Source organism: Haliaeetus leucocephalus, unplaced genomic scaffold (assembly GCF_000737465.1).
Source record: "Haliaeetus leucocephalus isolate CR32 unplaced genomic scaffold, Haliaeetus_leucocephalus-4.0 Scaffold110, whole genome shotgun sequence".
In the NCBI taxonomy this organism is placed as follows: domain Eukaryota; kingdom Metazoa; phylum Chordata; class Aves; order Accipitriformes; family Accipitridae; genus Haliaeetus; species Haliaeetus leucocephalus.
Genome location: NW_010972546.1, coordinates 2,265,051 through 2,280,207, shown reverse-complemented (window position 1 = coordinate 2,280,207; position 15,157 = coordinate 2,265,051). Strand labels below are relative to the sequence as shown.

Here is a 15,157-nt window from a genome sequence, read left to right as displayed (position 1 = left end):
ATCTGAAAACAGAGCAAACTGTTAAGAGTAGTTAGAAATACCCTTTTCTTTCCCTAAAGGTGTGCAGTCATTCTGTGCAGACAAAACCAGGGCTGCAGAACAGGTTTCCATGAGCTGATAGTTGCTATGAGAACAAGCTGTTTTAAAAACACCTCCCTGGCAATAGGTTTTCAAATTAGTAGCTACAGGACTTGCCCTCATAGAGCAATACAGTTTCATTTTCTCACTGAGCCTAACAGAGATCTGGAGACTCTGAGAATTTATCTCAAGCCAAAACCAGTATGAAACCACCTGTAGGATCAGGAAAGCCCAAATGCAGTTGACAGGATCCATCAGCAGTGGACAGAGCTCCTTGTTTTCTCTAATTTGATCCAGAACATGTGTTTAATGCTTGCACAGTGAAAGCCCTACCCTTACTGGAAGCCATGGCTTGTCACTGTGATCAGAATATATTCTTATAAAATTAGCAAGAGAAAAAATAATATATCAGTATATAAATACAAATATATAAATCTATGAGCACATAAACATAAACAATACAAATACAAATATGCTCTCCAAATCTTTCGCAGACATGAGCAGAATAAAATAGCTCATCTCTCTGTGGTATGAAAGTCATCTACTCTGTGTTTCTACCTAGCCTGGGATTTTTTTTTCGGTAGGAATTTTCCATGTGGCCTATGGGAAAATGTCCTCTGAATAGCTCTAAGCCTCCTCTTTCAGCATGAATCACTGCAGAACTGCAGCTGACGTGGCAAGCATTCAACATGTACTTGGTTCCTCTCAACCTGGGACAGGTTTAGTCTATTTGGTTTTGGCAGCGGCCTTTAAGTTGCTTATTGCTGCTGCCTGCAGAAACCTGACTTTTGGAACACATCGTCTCGTCAGTTAGACATTTGACTCTTAATAATAGCTTCCAGCCCCATCATACCTTGCTGAGATTTACCAACCAGATAACAGGTTAAAGGAAGTGTAAAAATATATCCAGTGACTTGTCTTTCACTCATCAGGGCTTGGTGTCCTAACTCATCCTTTCTTCCCACACAATTTTTAATCATGCTATAAGAAAATCTATTTTATTTTCCTATCTCAGGTACTTTACTCCCTGATGTGCATTATCACTATAGTTCTGGATTGATAGAGAAGTCGAGTTTAAAGCTATTTATGTTTCTAGGAAACAGATACTCTAATGAGGTGTTTCCAAAAGCACACACCACATCCAGTTTCAAGTATTTGCCAAGTATTTACATTGCTCCCAGTTATTTAAGTGTTTGAGTTCTTCATGATCTTTTATGTATTTTCCTCACACTAATCTATTCAAATATTATATAAATGATGAACACTGAGAAATTAAATTATGTCCCAATATCACTAAAGCAGCCTGTAGCTGAACAGGAATCCATATCTTTCAAGTTCAGCTCAAATCATTGAATCGTCATTTTCTTTTTGCCGTGAAAGAACTAGACCCCCAGATAAAAATGAGTTGTCCTGCATCCTACTCTCACAACTTCTTTTTGAACTGAACCCTTACATGACCTTATTTCTCATTTCTTTCAATGCAGAAATCGGGGCACCCACGTGCATTTCCCTTCACCTTCCCTCTACTTCGCAAAAATAGTAATTTTGAGAAAGTTAACAGTGTTGCTCTCTGCTCTTATCTACCCTCTTTTATAACTGTTAACAGCTGTGTGTGCATGTGTTAGGGCCTGCCTTTTCAGCACATAAACATTCTTGTCTTTGAATCTGTTGGCACATTCAGTAAATATATGGCAATGCAAGGTTTGTGAGGATTAAAAAAAAAAGATTAACAATGGGATATAAAAGCAAGAAAGCCAAGAATTGTATCTTAGGCAGACATTCAACACAGTTATTTTAGTACCAGCTGCAGATCAGTTCTTATTATCATTGGTTCTTCCCACAAGGAAGTTTAAAGAAAAAATAGAAAATTTTGTGTTTGAATTAAAGAGATATAAATGTTTCATGACTATGATCTTCAATAGGAGAGAAAAACTTACTAAGCTGTTATTTTAAGAGGGCATATGACATGGTCAGGAGGGTGGGGAGGCCAAAGTTCTGAGGAGCAAGAGAAGAGATTAAGACTGAAAATTTGCAGACAAAAGAGTCAAGAAGCACGTTTTCACCAGTGGAAGCAGAGGTGGAAAGGAAGAATTATCAGAAGGGACAAACACTTAAAGATTTAAAAGGTAAATTCAGAATAATAACCTGACTTTGCTCATTCATCCATAGAAGCTTCCATGGAAATGCAGGCACCAATAAAGTAGGTTAAAATATTCACAGAGTTCATTTAATTGTAATTGCATTAGCAATCCCTGGAAGCAAATGTAGCAGGAGAAGAGTAAAGTATATGCCAGTGTCATTCAAGGGCAATAAAAAATGGTTTACAGGAGAATTAATAAAAATAACCTGAAACAATATGAACAATTTTATAAAGCAGTAGTGACTAGTAAAGCAGAGTAGATAAAGGTAAAGCAGAACGAGGTCTCAGCCAGGAGCTTGGGCGTGGACTGTTTGCACCAGGCTACAGGATGACTTCACTTTTATAAATGTGTCTCCTTTACCCTCAGATAAGTTGCAGATAAAGGAAATTCCCTTTGTTGACCATTCCTTATATTTCCTTTAGGGAAAAGTTGACCCTACAATAAATTAGGTTTATTGTAGTGGGAGAAAAAAAGGCCTATGCAGAATGATAAAAGCACCTTCTTTCTTGAGCAAATACTTTGCCATACTAAAGGCTTTTCCAAGCATTTAAGCACATGTTATCACCTTAAGGGAGTTCCAACAAAAACAGATATGTGCAGCCGTTGAAGTAGAAGAGAGATGGAAAGTTAAAAGGAAAACAAAACCTTACTGGAAACTCAGAATGCAGTTTTAGTAAAAATGCTGTGTGAGGGACTGATTTGATAGTAGAAGCTAATGATATATTTGGTGGTATAACTAAGATTAGTTACTCTAATTGACAGTGTGTCTTCAGCTTTTCCTCTTCTGACACTTTCAGATATACTTCCAAACTGCCATGAAGAATTGCAGTTCATTGTTTGGGAATTTTTTCCCAGTATGTTGAAGCAAACCTAACCTGCTTGCAGTACATCATCAATATTCTAACAGTACAATATATGATGATTGCTGCTTTTACTCAAGGGGTTTCACAGGGAATGCAGAGGCCTTCCAGGCTCCAATTTTCATGAGCTGGATCATAAAATATTATGCAGCATCATAAATGTGCATTTTATTTTGCAAAACCCCCAAATTCACTGCTTTGAGGTCCTGACATGGGAGTCTAGGGAATGATGAAGGAGTACCTAGAGAGAAGGATGTTCCCCTCTCCTTGCAGCAGGAGACAAATCAGAATACACCAGTATTTGTTCTCCTTTAAGCTTCTCACATTTCTGTTCAGTGAAGAAAAGCACATGGACTTAGGTTCTTTATGCTCTAACTATGGACTTCAATATTTAACAATAAAATAACTGTTCTTCTGTAGCTTTCTTTTGGTCTACAGGCAGACTGTAACTTTCTGATACTATTATTTCACCTGTTCACAGGACTTGGAACAGTTACCTGCTGGGCGGGTTTTTCCTACCCAGGGCTGAACAGGACATTCAGATCTATAGAAAGAATGACCAGCATGTCTTTGGCAGACAGAAGTGCCCTCTGTATCTCTTAGGAAAGGCTGTACAGTTTCACTGTGCAAGTTGGAGAGTTGTGTGAATGCAGCAGTCTCTACAGAAAGAAAAGAACTCAGCTGTGATGTCCCTAGGCTACAGCATCACAGTCAGCTAAAGTATGGTACATATATGTCAAGTGATATATTCTGCATCTGAGTCACTGCAGAATTCCTCTTTCTGATACAGCCTCATAATTAGATACAGACCAATGGGGCTGTTGATACAGGTGCCTTGGCCAGCTTCCAATTTGTATATTTGTTCTTTTATCCTCCCTATACTTGCCCTGCATTTTGACATTTCTCCCTGTACACAGTGAGTACAGCCCTAATGTGTGGTCTAAAATAACTGATGCATTTTTTATGGGTATAGAAAGACTAGACAGGCCCTTGCACAGAGTATGCATTTCATTTGGCTTACCTTTAATTCTTTATTTTAGTATTAAATGGATTTCTCATTGACACATCACAGCATGCATCTTGTGCTCCAAAGGTTCTGTTTAGTGGAAGCACTTGTAGGTGGCAGAATTTCTGCCCAGGCCTCATTGTTCCTGGAAAGCTGCAAATGCTGGTAGGCCAGCTTACTCCTTTTTCCTTTAAAGCAGTTCTCCTGAGGAGTCCCAGAGGTTTGGAGGAAGTGAGGGGTGGCAAGTGAAAGAAAGAGAATGGAAGAAAAGATGTGAATATCCACTTGTATGTTAGGGATGCTCATGGAGGAGCTTGCAGTAACAAAAGCAACATTGCTTTTAAAAATTTGTCTTGGATAGCAGAGGACTTGAACATTTTAGAAATAACATTTTCATGAATCTCAAAGACCAGAAAAGTGATACTTCTCCTTTTCAGTAGCAATGAAAAGACTAAATGTATAATCAGGTACTTTTTTTCTGTTGTTGCTCACTCCCCAGGTACTCAGGGAAGTTCAATGCTTATCTCTGCTACAATTATAGCTATGGTTCCTTGAAAAGGATTCTTGTTTCTGTAGAAAACAAGACTCTTTCAGACAAGGCATGTTCTCTGTCAGACCCTCTCTTCTACTGTCAGCCCAAAAGGAACTGAGAACAAAGAAAGAAACAGTTAAAATCTTAACTTCTGAAAGAATTTTTCTCAACGGAAATAAGGAAAACAAGAGGGGTGGGAACCTGTTTTGTCAAGGTCCACACATACTGTTCACCATTTGGACTCCTTTCGAGCTCTGTTATGAGTCTACCAATTCACTAACTTAATCACTCTGTATTAAAACTCTTTCCTGAGATCACATGAAGAAAGTCATTGTGTGACTTTGCTATGGACGCAGTGTTGGCTGCAGCAGGGCTGTGCGCTCCCAGCCCTTTTGCTTCCATATAGGTAAACTATAACTAGACTTATGAATGCTCCCCTCAGCAGGGTGACACCTCCTCTGAATCCCACCTTTTGCTTCAAGAGGCAACAGTCGGGGGGAGGGAATCAGCTCCTGTGCGTGAAGGTATTTGGGAAAGAAACACAGCCCACTTCATAGCAACTGACCAATAAGAGGAATTGCCGTGTTGGCAGAAGGCTTAAGGCTGATAAATTCCACAGTCTCAGATAACACATTCTGGAGACAACTCCCATTGTCACAGGCATAAAAGAGGTAGGGTGGGGGAACGGAGCACACACTCCTGCCTCAGGATCACAAACTGTGTGAGCTGCAGCTTGGGTTAGGTCCTTGGTATTTCTTACCATGGCCAGTTACAGCTTCAGGCAAACTAGCTCTTCTGTGGCAGGGGGACCTGGTGGCTCCTCGGTCCGTTTTGGTGGAGGTTGCTTTAGGGCTCCAAGCATCCATGGGGGATCTGGTGGCATGGGTGTGTCAGTCTCTTCTGCTAGATTTGTCTCTTCTGGCCTAGGAAGCAGCCTGGGTGGTAGATATGGAAGTAGTTTTAGCAGCAGCTTTAGTGGTGGTTATGGTGGTGGTTTGGGTGGCGGTGATGGCCTCCTCTCAGGAAATGAAAAGGCAACTATGCAAAGCCTGAATGAACGCCTCGCATCTTACCTGGAGAAAGTGCGTGCACTGGAAGAGGCAAACTCTGATCTTGAAACTAAAATCCGAGACTGGTACCAAAAACAAGGACCAGGCCCAGCTCAGGATTACAGTCCTTATTACAAGACTATTGAAGACCTTCGAGACAAGGTAGGTGTTAATATTTATTAAAAATCACCCTAGATTTGCACTTAAGAAGGAAGCATAAAAACCCAAAGAGAAAAACTTCACCAGGAAAATACCCAGAAGACATTGGAGTTTATGAAAAGGAGAGGCAGCTGAAATGAATATGCAATGATTGGGCAGGGTGGATAAAGAAAATTATCAGTTTGGAATTATCTACTGTTTTAAATGTTAGCTAAGAGAATGTACAAAACAGTCAGTCTGAGATGCCTTAGTACTTAATTCTCTGATAACGTTTGCTTTTAACAAAGCAGATATATATACATACACACACATATATATACACATACATACTGGTCATATACACCTATATGACCAGTCAATATATATATGACCATATATATACACTAATAAATATAAAGAGAGACAAACACTGACAGCAACCTGCCTATCTCTGTAATCTATTACCTGCCATATAGCTTGAAAAGCTTCAGAAGCACATACACACTGCTTTAACAGTAAAAATAAGAATTGGTTAAGTACAATTTTGTAAATGTGAAAATAGCAGCTCAAGATTTCATCACCATATGTTTATTTTTCTTTCACATTTCACTTCCTTAAGCTTGGAATTGAAATAAGAGTGCTGAAACATTTGGCTTATGGAAAAAGGAAGTAGCAGACATGAAGTAATAAATCCTATACGTAAATGCAGTATTTGCCTCAATAGCCCATGGGTACCTGATAACAGATTGCTTTGAGATGATACACACCCCGGAAAACATAGGTAGTAGCTGATTAAGCTATGTAAATAAATGAAAGAAAACTTGAGGTTTAGTTTTCACAGTTCAGCTTGGAGTTCATGACCGCTCCCACGCAGTTTACTTTCTCTTTGCTTCAACCCATTCAGCTTCTCTCCTGATTTCAAAAACTGAGCTTCAGTAAAGGCAGAAATGGCAATTACATTTTATCCTTTTAGTATTCTTTTCCCTCCTGTCTGTTACTCCCCTTAGTTAGGGGAGAGAAAATGTTGCTCCAGCTGGTTTTGTGGATAACCTTTTGAGTTTTAAAAGTGGCAGGCAAAAAAGACATGTTTTCTAGGTAAAAATTAACAGGCATTACTTCTAAATAAACAAAATTTCCTTTACAGGCTTTCATGAAGCATTAGAAGAATCAATAAACACTATCCTGGATACTCCAGGAAATAAAAATGTGTTCAAAGACTACACAAATGCAATATGAACCCATATTGTTTACGAAACACAAACATGTCATTTATTTTAAAATCATACAGACCTTGTAATCACTTCCTACTGTTAAGGAAATGTGTAATGAGAACAAATTCTGCCAAGAGGGGTCTGCAGACTTTGCTTCCTTTGCATCTCTCCAGGAAATAAGTTTCTTGCCTCCGTCCTAAAACATCACCTACCCCTTGGCTCACCAAAGCCCTCTCCCTCTAAGACAGCATGCAGTTTTGTCTCACTGTGGGACTTCTAGCTAAAAGCCACTTCATATGCCAGACAAGAGTAAGAGGACCTATCCATAATGGACAATGATGGCATAAATCTGTGCCATCACAGATAAATCTGTGCTACATATTTGCTATAGATCATTGATACTTTCCTACTGAGACCAAATAAAATACACTCCTATGTGGTGTAGATACAGATGAAATAGAATCTTAACTCTTTTATCTTCAGATCGGGAAAGAAGATAACATAGTTGTTTCAGCCTCAGCAATGAACTCTCATTGTTTGTAGATCCTTGATGCCACTATTGACAACTCGAAGATCGTCTTGCAGATTGACAATGCCAGGCTGGCTGCTGATGACTTCAAAACCAAGTGAGCAATTTCTGAAAGGAAAAAGGTCTCTTGAGCAGGCAAAAATCCTTGTTGAGCCAAAGGGCAGCAGCTGTGAAAAAAGAAAGGAATGCCTATAAAATCTCTATATGAACACTAGTTTGATCCTGTTGTTGCAGTTCAGCCCTTTATGTATTTCCTGAAAGCACCATCTGTACCACAGAAAATTTTATATCATGTAAAATATGTGGAGAAAAGTCTAATGCTGGACAACATTTGCTACATCATAAAATCCTACAAAACCAGACACATTTATAGCAAATAATGTTTCATGGTTGGCTGGCTTAATCAGCTAACCTGAATAGTTTTGTTTTGCTTTTTTAAGGTTTGAAACAGAGCAAGCTCTTCGCATGAGTGTGGAGGCCGACATCAATGGCCTGCGCAGGGTCCTGGATGAGCTGACCCTGGCTAGAACAGACCTGGAGCTGCAGATTGAAAACTTAAAGGAGGAGCTGGCCTACTTAAAGAAAAACCATGAGGAGGTAAAAAAAACCAAGAAACACTTTTGAAAGTGACATCAGAAAAACAGTGTGTGGAAATGTGGAGTCCCTCAGGATTGCCCTGAGCTCTCCAACAGTGAAGAAAAGATTTCTGTGTAGACTGGGAGACTAAAAATACCCCCTGCAAGTATTTAAAGGGAGTCAGTCCAACCTTAGCCCTTGAAGAAAGAATGGAAGGTTCATAATGTTTTCAGTTTATGATTGTGTTCTCTTTTGTCTTCCTCTGCCATGTCCACATAGGAAATGAGTGCCCTGGGAGGGCAAGTTGCTGGCCGAGTCAGTGTTGAACTGGACTCTGCTCCAGGTATTGACCTGTCCAAGATCCTGGCTGATATGAGAGACCAGTATGAACATATGGCTGAGAAGAACAGGAAGGATGCTGAGGCCTGGTTCCACAGCAAGGTAGAAAAAACTCCATACTATACAAATACTACCTCAAAAATCCATGAAAGAAACAAAATAATTATTAAAATACATAGAACACTGCTGTGAAAGCCTTATGACCTCTAGTTATAAAGGCCCCATAATTCTCATGTAATGTTTTTCCTGTTTCAGACTGAAGAGCTGAACCGTGAAGTAGCTGTCAATACTGAACAACTGCAGAGCACCAAGTCCGAAGTCACTGACCTGAGACGCACGCTCCAAGGGCTGGAAATAGAACTTCAGTCCCAGCTCAGCATGGTACATTAAAATTTGCACTGCATGACACCCCCCACCCCACCCCACCCCAAGTGAAATGGGTACATATTCCCCTCCCTACAAGGAGTCTTGCATCTGGCGGCAACCTTTTTGTGGTTTCCCCTTCAACCTCTCTGCTCTCAGAAAGCCGCGCTGGAAAGCACCTTGGCAGACACGGAAGGGCGTTACAGTGCCCAGCTGGCGCAGATCCAGGGCCTGATTGGAAGCATCGAGGTGCAGCTGGCTGAGCTCCGAGCTGATATGGAGCGCCAGAACAGTGAATACAAGATCCTCATGGATATCAAGACTCGACTGGAGCAAGAGATCACTACTTACCGACAACTCCTGGAAGGCCAGGAGTCCCAGTAAGTAACTCTGCTTGCCGCAGAAATCTTTTTGCTTAGCCTCATAAAGTTTGACCATGCCATCGTGCTCATTTGCCACAGCACCACAGTAAACACAACTTCAAATACTCCTGGGGTTCTAAAATTTTAACAAAGTAATTTTTCTGGACCATGATGGAGCTAGAAATGTTACAGTTTCCATTTACATTAAGTGAGTTCCTCAATGAGTTTTTAAACAAAAAGGCAAACTGACAAACAGTACAAGAGATTAAATGCAACTAACAGTTAAAGTGATAACTAGTCATTAGCTGCTTGACCTGCAGGAAACATAGTGCAGTTAGTAATGTTTTACAGAATATAAGGATTAACACCAAATTCCCATAAACTTCCTGTTAACAGTTAAATAGCTCTTGCCTCATAGGAATCAGTGCAGAAGAAAATATTCTGAAGAGAAGTGAAGGCAGACAAGCTAGCTATTTTCAGACAGCCATTAAGTGACCTCCCACATGGGAGCACAGCTATGTGTCATTTCACATATAGCCTCAAGGACGAAAATATCTCATAGCCTGGAACAAAAAAACCGAGGTGTGAGTTGAAAGGTTTTGATTTCCTCTATCCCTTCTTTTCCATAATTCACTTTTCCCACTGCAGTTGTTTAAAAATATACTTCCTACAACAATTCCCTCTCCTGAGCTGAGAGGGAGAGCAAGGAGATGACCATCTCTTCTCTGACTATGTACAAAATGTACCTGATTAATAGAGAATTTGCTTTCATACATCCTCATCTCACACAGCATTTTATGTGTTACCTCTCCTTTCAACTGTTATCTCTTTGTTTTACAGGATGTTTGGCTCCCTTTCTGGAACTGGTGGTAAGGATTCTTTCTCTTTCAGGAAACCTTTAGGAGTGAAAGAAGTTTTATTTTCTAAAAGGAAATATACATATATTATGGTAGTTGTGTCCATACTAGACACTGGGCTGCTGCACTGATTTGTGTCACAGAAAAAAAATCTAATAAGTAACAAATGATGACTCTGGCTAGAATTTAACAAATTTCAGTCATTAAAGGACATTAAGACATCAGAAAAAAATCTCAGAATATGCTACAGTAAAGGCTAAGTAAAGCACAAAATGCTTAATCATTCCCCCAGATGAAAGGATACAATAAATTTAAGTTTGGCCAGCTCAGGGGAATTGTATGAACATGCAAGTAAAACTTGCCTTGAGCTTTTAAAGGTCAGCTGTATTGTAAAAGTGATGTATGATTCAAATCAATGCTATGAAGAAGAAAACTTCTGAGAGAACGGAATGAGAGACGAGACATAAACTAAGCTCAGCACCCATTGCAGAGTGGTCGCATGTGTATTATACTTAAGTAATTGCTGTTCTTTCTCTCCATATTACTGTAGACAAAAGAGACAAGCTGGCAGGTGGAAAATAGTACTGAAAGTCCTCCAAATGTCATCTTCAAAATGAGAAAAAGCAGACAACACACAGGAATTGAAACGGAGAGGAATCACTCTAAACTGCTGGAAATTACTATCTTAAAGCACAGAAAATCCTTGGCCACACAAAGTTTAGGTAGATTCATCCATTTAGTGGTGATTAATTTGCAAATTGGGTTAGCTTTTCAATTATTTCTAGTTCTTTCATGTACTGAATTGCTGTATCTACTCTAATAAAGATGATCATCTTCTTGCAATCTTAACTTCTTTTGAGTTATTGTGATACTGTTACTGAAGTTTGGGTTTAATCAGGCAGGACATAGCTAGCCAGCCTCCCTGACAGGTTAATGCTCACAATGTCTGTTTGTGGCTTGAGCTCCATCTCTGATTTCTCTAGCTCCTCTTGCTGGCAGGAGCTCTGAATATGGAGGCAACAGCATCCTCAGACCCTCAGAGTGCGAATACAGGAATGACTTCTGTTTCTGACTACTACAGCTGTGCACTCTGAAGAGCAGTAGCAGTGAGATGTTAAGTGACTCCAGTAAGAAGCAAGAGCTAGGAGACATTTTGTTAGGGTAACATATAAAGCTGTTAAAATGGCTTTAAGGTAACTCCTACAGAAACAAAGAGGAGTGAGAAACTGTCGTGAGATTTCTTCACTTACTTTCCCAGTTCATAAGGAGGTAACAAAGCTTTAGCACCACTTTTAGCCACCTACATTCTCATGCCATTGAAAGGATATTATCCTAGCTGAAATTCTACATGTAATCAGTAATTTCATTTCCAACTATCCCGCTGCAAGCCCAAAGCCAAGGAAACTTTTCAGGGTTTGTGCTAAAACAAAATCATGGCTATAGCCTATCACATTCCCACCTCCCACTATTACAAAAGGCACATAGTTATCTCATCAACAGAGGGTAAAATTGAAACAACAGTATGCCCAGACTAAAAGTAGCCCAATACTCCACTCCCCCAGAGTGGATCATCTTGCAGCCTGTGCTTCAGGAAGACATCATCAAATTCCTCAGCACTTGTCACCTTGGACTTGGGAGGGAATAATTATTTCACAACTTGTTCACAACTCTATGTTCATAACAGATTAACGGAGTGTTCACATAGCAAGAGGCATACCAAAGCTATGGACCTCCTCTATCAAGGTTGGGCAATCCTCTTCAATCAAGAGGCTCTGGTGCTTGTTTTGGTTCAGCAGTGACTCAGGTGACCTGTCAACATCAGTTATCAGGTACTGACACAGACAAACCCAGCTTAGCCTCTGGAAATCTAGCATGATAGCATTAGGCAGTGGCTTCACTATGACAGGGAAAAACTGTGACAGGAAAGAAAAACAGTCACAAAAAGTAAGAATCAGCAAAGGGATACAGAGAACAGGATGAGATGGGAAGAACAGGGGGACTAAGGTGCTCTGGTGGAAACAAGTGCAGAACTAAAAGGGAGCAGTGGCATGAAAAGCACTGGCATACACGAAATCCAAGTGGTCCTTCAGAAGCTCACCCATTTATATGGTGTCCGCTTTTGGAAAAGAAGAAGAAAGCTTTTGTGCATTAAATGCTTCAGTACAGGCTGTTACTCAGTCCTGACACATTTTCTAATAAATGTTTTGTACCAAAATTATTCCCTACAACAGTTAGACATGGAATCCCTCCCAGATAAAAGAACAAACAACTCCAGGTCTCTTTTTTAATTTTAACAGATCTCACTCCCTGGGAGCGAGTTCTTGTGACAAAATTAGTCAGAGTATGAGATTACTGGTGCGGATTTCTTGTGTTGTATATTCACACATGCAAAAGTCTGACAAGAAATTATCGTGCTCAAAGAATGCAAACTATAAGTTATAAGGACACTTTGCAAATGTATATTTTGACCAAAGAGTTTTATTTTCAAAGACTGAATTAAATGCATGGTTAGAAAAAAAGGTGTTTAAAAGGTTAACAGCTTAACAGTGTTTAAGAGGTTAAAAGTGCCAAGAATTTAATGAATTCATAAACCCTGCTAAAAAAATTGGGGGCTTCAGTGACTTGAAAGAATCTTGAAAAGGCTGGAATTCTTGTTTTTATAGTCTAATTTTAATTTCAGTTTATAATTGTATTGATTTTGTCCCCTATTTGTAGGGTAATGAAGGATTTCTGCTGAAATGTTAAACATAAAATCACTCAGAGACTATAGTTCTAGAGTTTGGTTCAGAAAAAAAGTGTTTTCTAAAGGTATGTAACGTCTGCATGATGGTTTTATCAGCAAAGACTGAGATGATAAACAAGCTGCTTCGTGAATGGAACTCTCTGTCCTCCTGAAAGGAGAGGCTAAAGAGTGTCAACTCCATTAATCCCGTAACAGAAGTAATAAAAGAGTTTGTAAAGCATAGACATGTCAGGGGATGTCTTCCAGGAAAGATCCGTGGAAGCATGACAAACCAAGGAGCTTATGCACCACAAGTACAATGCTGAGTACTGTGCAAATTATGAAACTGTGTGTCAAGGCATTGGATAAGAAATCTTAGAGTGAAGCTAGTAAGAACAGAATAAAGGCATAAGCTTGAAATACCTTTTTTTTTTTTTACTTCAGCAGGCTTCAATTTCCTTGTATAGACTATAAGAAGAAAATTTTGTAGGTTGAAGTTCACATTCCAGCTGCAGAAAAGAGCTAAATGAAGAATGAACAGAGCAACACAGATCTCTACCAGTACAGAGATAGCACTGATTTTAGATGTTCATTTAAAGTCCTAAAAGTTTTTGAATCTGGAAGCATTCCAAACCTCATGAATTTAGAGAAATGTAACTGCTTTTTTTTTTTAAATGACAGATAGAACATAGCTAAAATGCAGAAAAAATAATTGAAAAGAGGAATATGACTGTATGTAGAATTATACCTAGATCTAGAACTCAGATAAAGACAGATGATTTTCACATACTTGTTCAAGTTCAGATATGAAATTAGATTCATCAAAACACTTTTGATTTCTAAACTTTTACTAATGTAAATACCAAATTGTATCTAATTTTCACCAAAGGAAGCTTTGCCTTACATAGTCTATTATAAAATGTGATAACGCATGTGGGTTTTGATATAGAAGTCTTCAATGTGGAGACAGTAATAAAACAACAAAATCTATATAAATAAATAGCATGAGTGAGTGAATTCTGAACACACACACACACACACACACACACACACTTGCCAGCAGTCTGCTCTCAGTGTACAGGTACGGACATATTTACCATTTCTCTTTCACCAGAAGAGTCAATGTTCATAAGTAAACTCTCAAAAGTGAAGTTTTTTTCTCTTTAGGAAAATATCTGTGAAACACAGCAACTGAAGCAAGCTGCAAATAAATGATCCATAACCGACCACCTCCAAATTTCACAGTGCTTCATTGAGGCACCTTTCCTTGGATTCTCCTTTGGTTTGAAAATACTACTGACAATTTCTAGTAAAATATTAGGAACTATTTAGAAGTAGTTGTTTAATATGAAAGAACAAATAGTGAAGACAATGAAGGCAGGGATAAGCCTCAGGTCTGCAAGGGCTGCATTCCGCATTTACAAGCTTTTGATCATGGGGGACACACCCTAAGGATCTGAGTTTGAGGGTTTACAGAAAATTGAAAAGGCCACAGAATCCCCACCACTACAGTATTCTGAATTATGTTATTGGACATAATCTGTATTGTCTGCTTGATTTATTTTAATTTTTCCCAATGGTAAATATTCTACAGGAAAGAAACAGCTTTATATCTGCTACCTGTTTTTTATAAGTGTTCATCTGATAACAACGTAGAATAACACACAGGGCGTTTTAAAAAGCAGCAAAGTCAGTTTCACCAGCAAGCTTCCAAAGAAGTTATAAAGACTGAATGAAAGAAGACTGAATGAAAAATCCCCAGAGTTTCCTGTTAAAGTTTATGGTGTTTCCCATAAGTGATTTTGCTAATTTTTTTTTTAATGGAATTTGATCTTGCTTATTGTGGGATCACTCAGAGTTAAACAGACCCTAGCAGCTTGCACACCTTAGGATATTTAAATTACAAGGGTCTTAAAGAAACTTTTTTATCTTTAGGAAAGTTTGCCTAAACTTGTTTCCTGAGATACTAACTCTTGGATACACACAGATTTGGCAAGCTACACAGAACCATCAATCTGCCCAACAGCAAAACTGAACTGTGGTGGCAGAGGTCCAGGTTCAGTTTGAAACATGTTTCCACAACTGTGAAACACCCTGTCTTTTCTAATCAGCTGAAGAATGAGTGGACATTCTCAGAACCAGGCTGTTAAGCTGCGTACCACAGTTAGATTTTGGATGTTTCTTTCTTCCCAAGTACACATCTTCCCCTACTAAAAAGGCTGCACATTTCCCTGAGGCTGCATTAAAGTCTCAACTGTAAATTTCAGAAAACCCCTCAGTATTCCAACAACCGGTACGAGGCTCAGTTTATCTGCAATCACCCATCCTGAATTCTAAGCTCATTTTCTGTTGATACGTACCATCAAAAACTGTGCTAAAACCAACGTTCTCCTT

The 15,157-nt window shown here is 39.2% G+C and overlaps 1 protein-coding gene across 1 annotated transcript; it reads left to right on the top strand.

Annotated features, from left to right (window-relative positions):
• Positions 1-5,363: 5,363 nt before the first annotated feature.
• On the top strand, positions 5,364-10,884 carry LOC104842920 (keratin, type I cytoskeletal 19). Its single transcript, XM_010585577.1, has 8 exons — positions 5,364-5,828; positions 7,559-7,641; positions 7,985-8,141; positions 8,400-8,561; positions 8,715-8,840; positions 8,982-9,202; positions 10,025-10,053; positions 10,592-10,884. Exons 1-8 carry the CDS (start codon positions 5,379-5,381, stop codon positions 10,621-10,623), a joined length of 1,260 nt encoding a protein of 419 aa, XP_010583879.1. The 5' UTR covers positions 5,364-5,378; the 3' UTR covers positions 10,624-10,884.
• Positions 10,885-15,157: the final 4,273 nt, after the last annotated feature.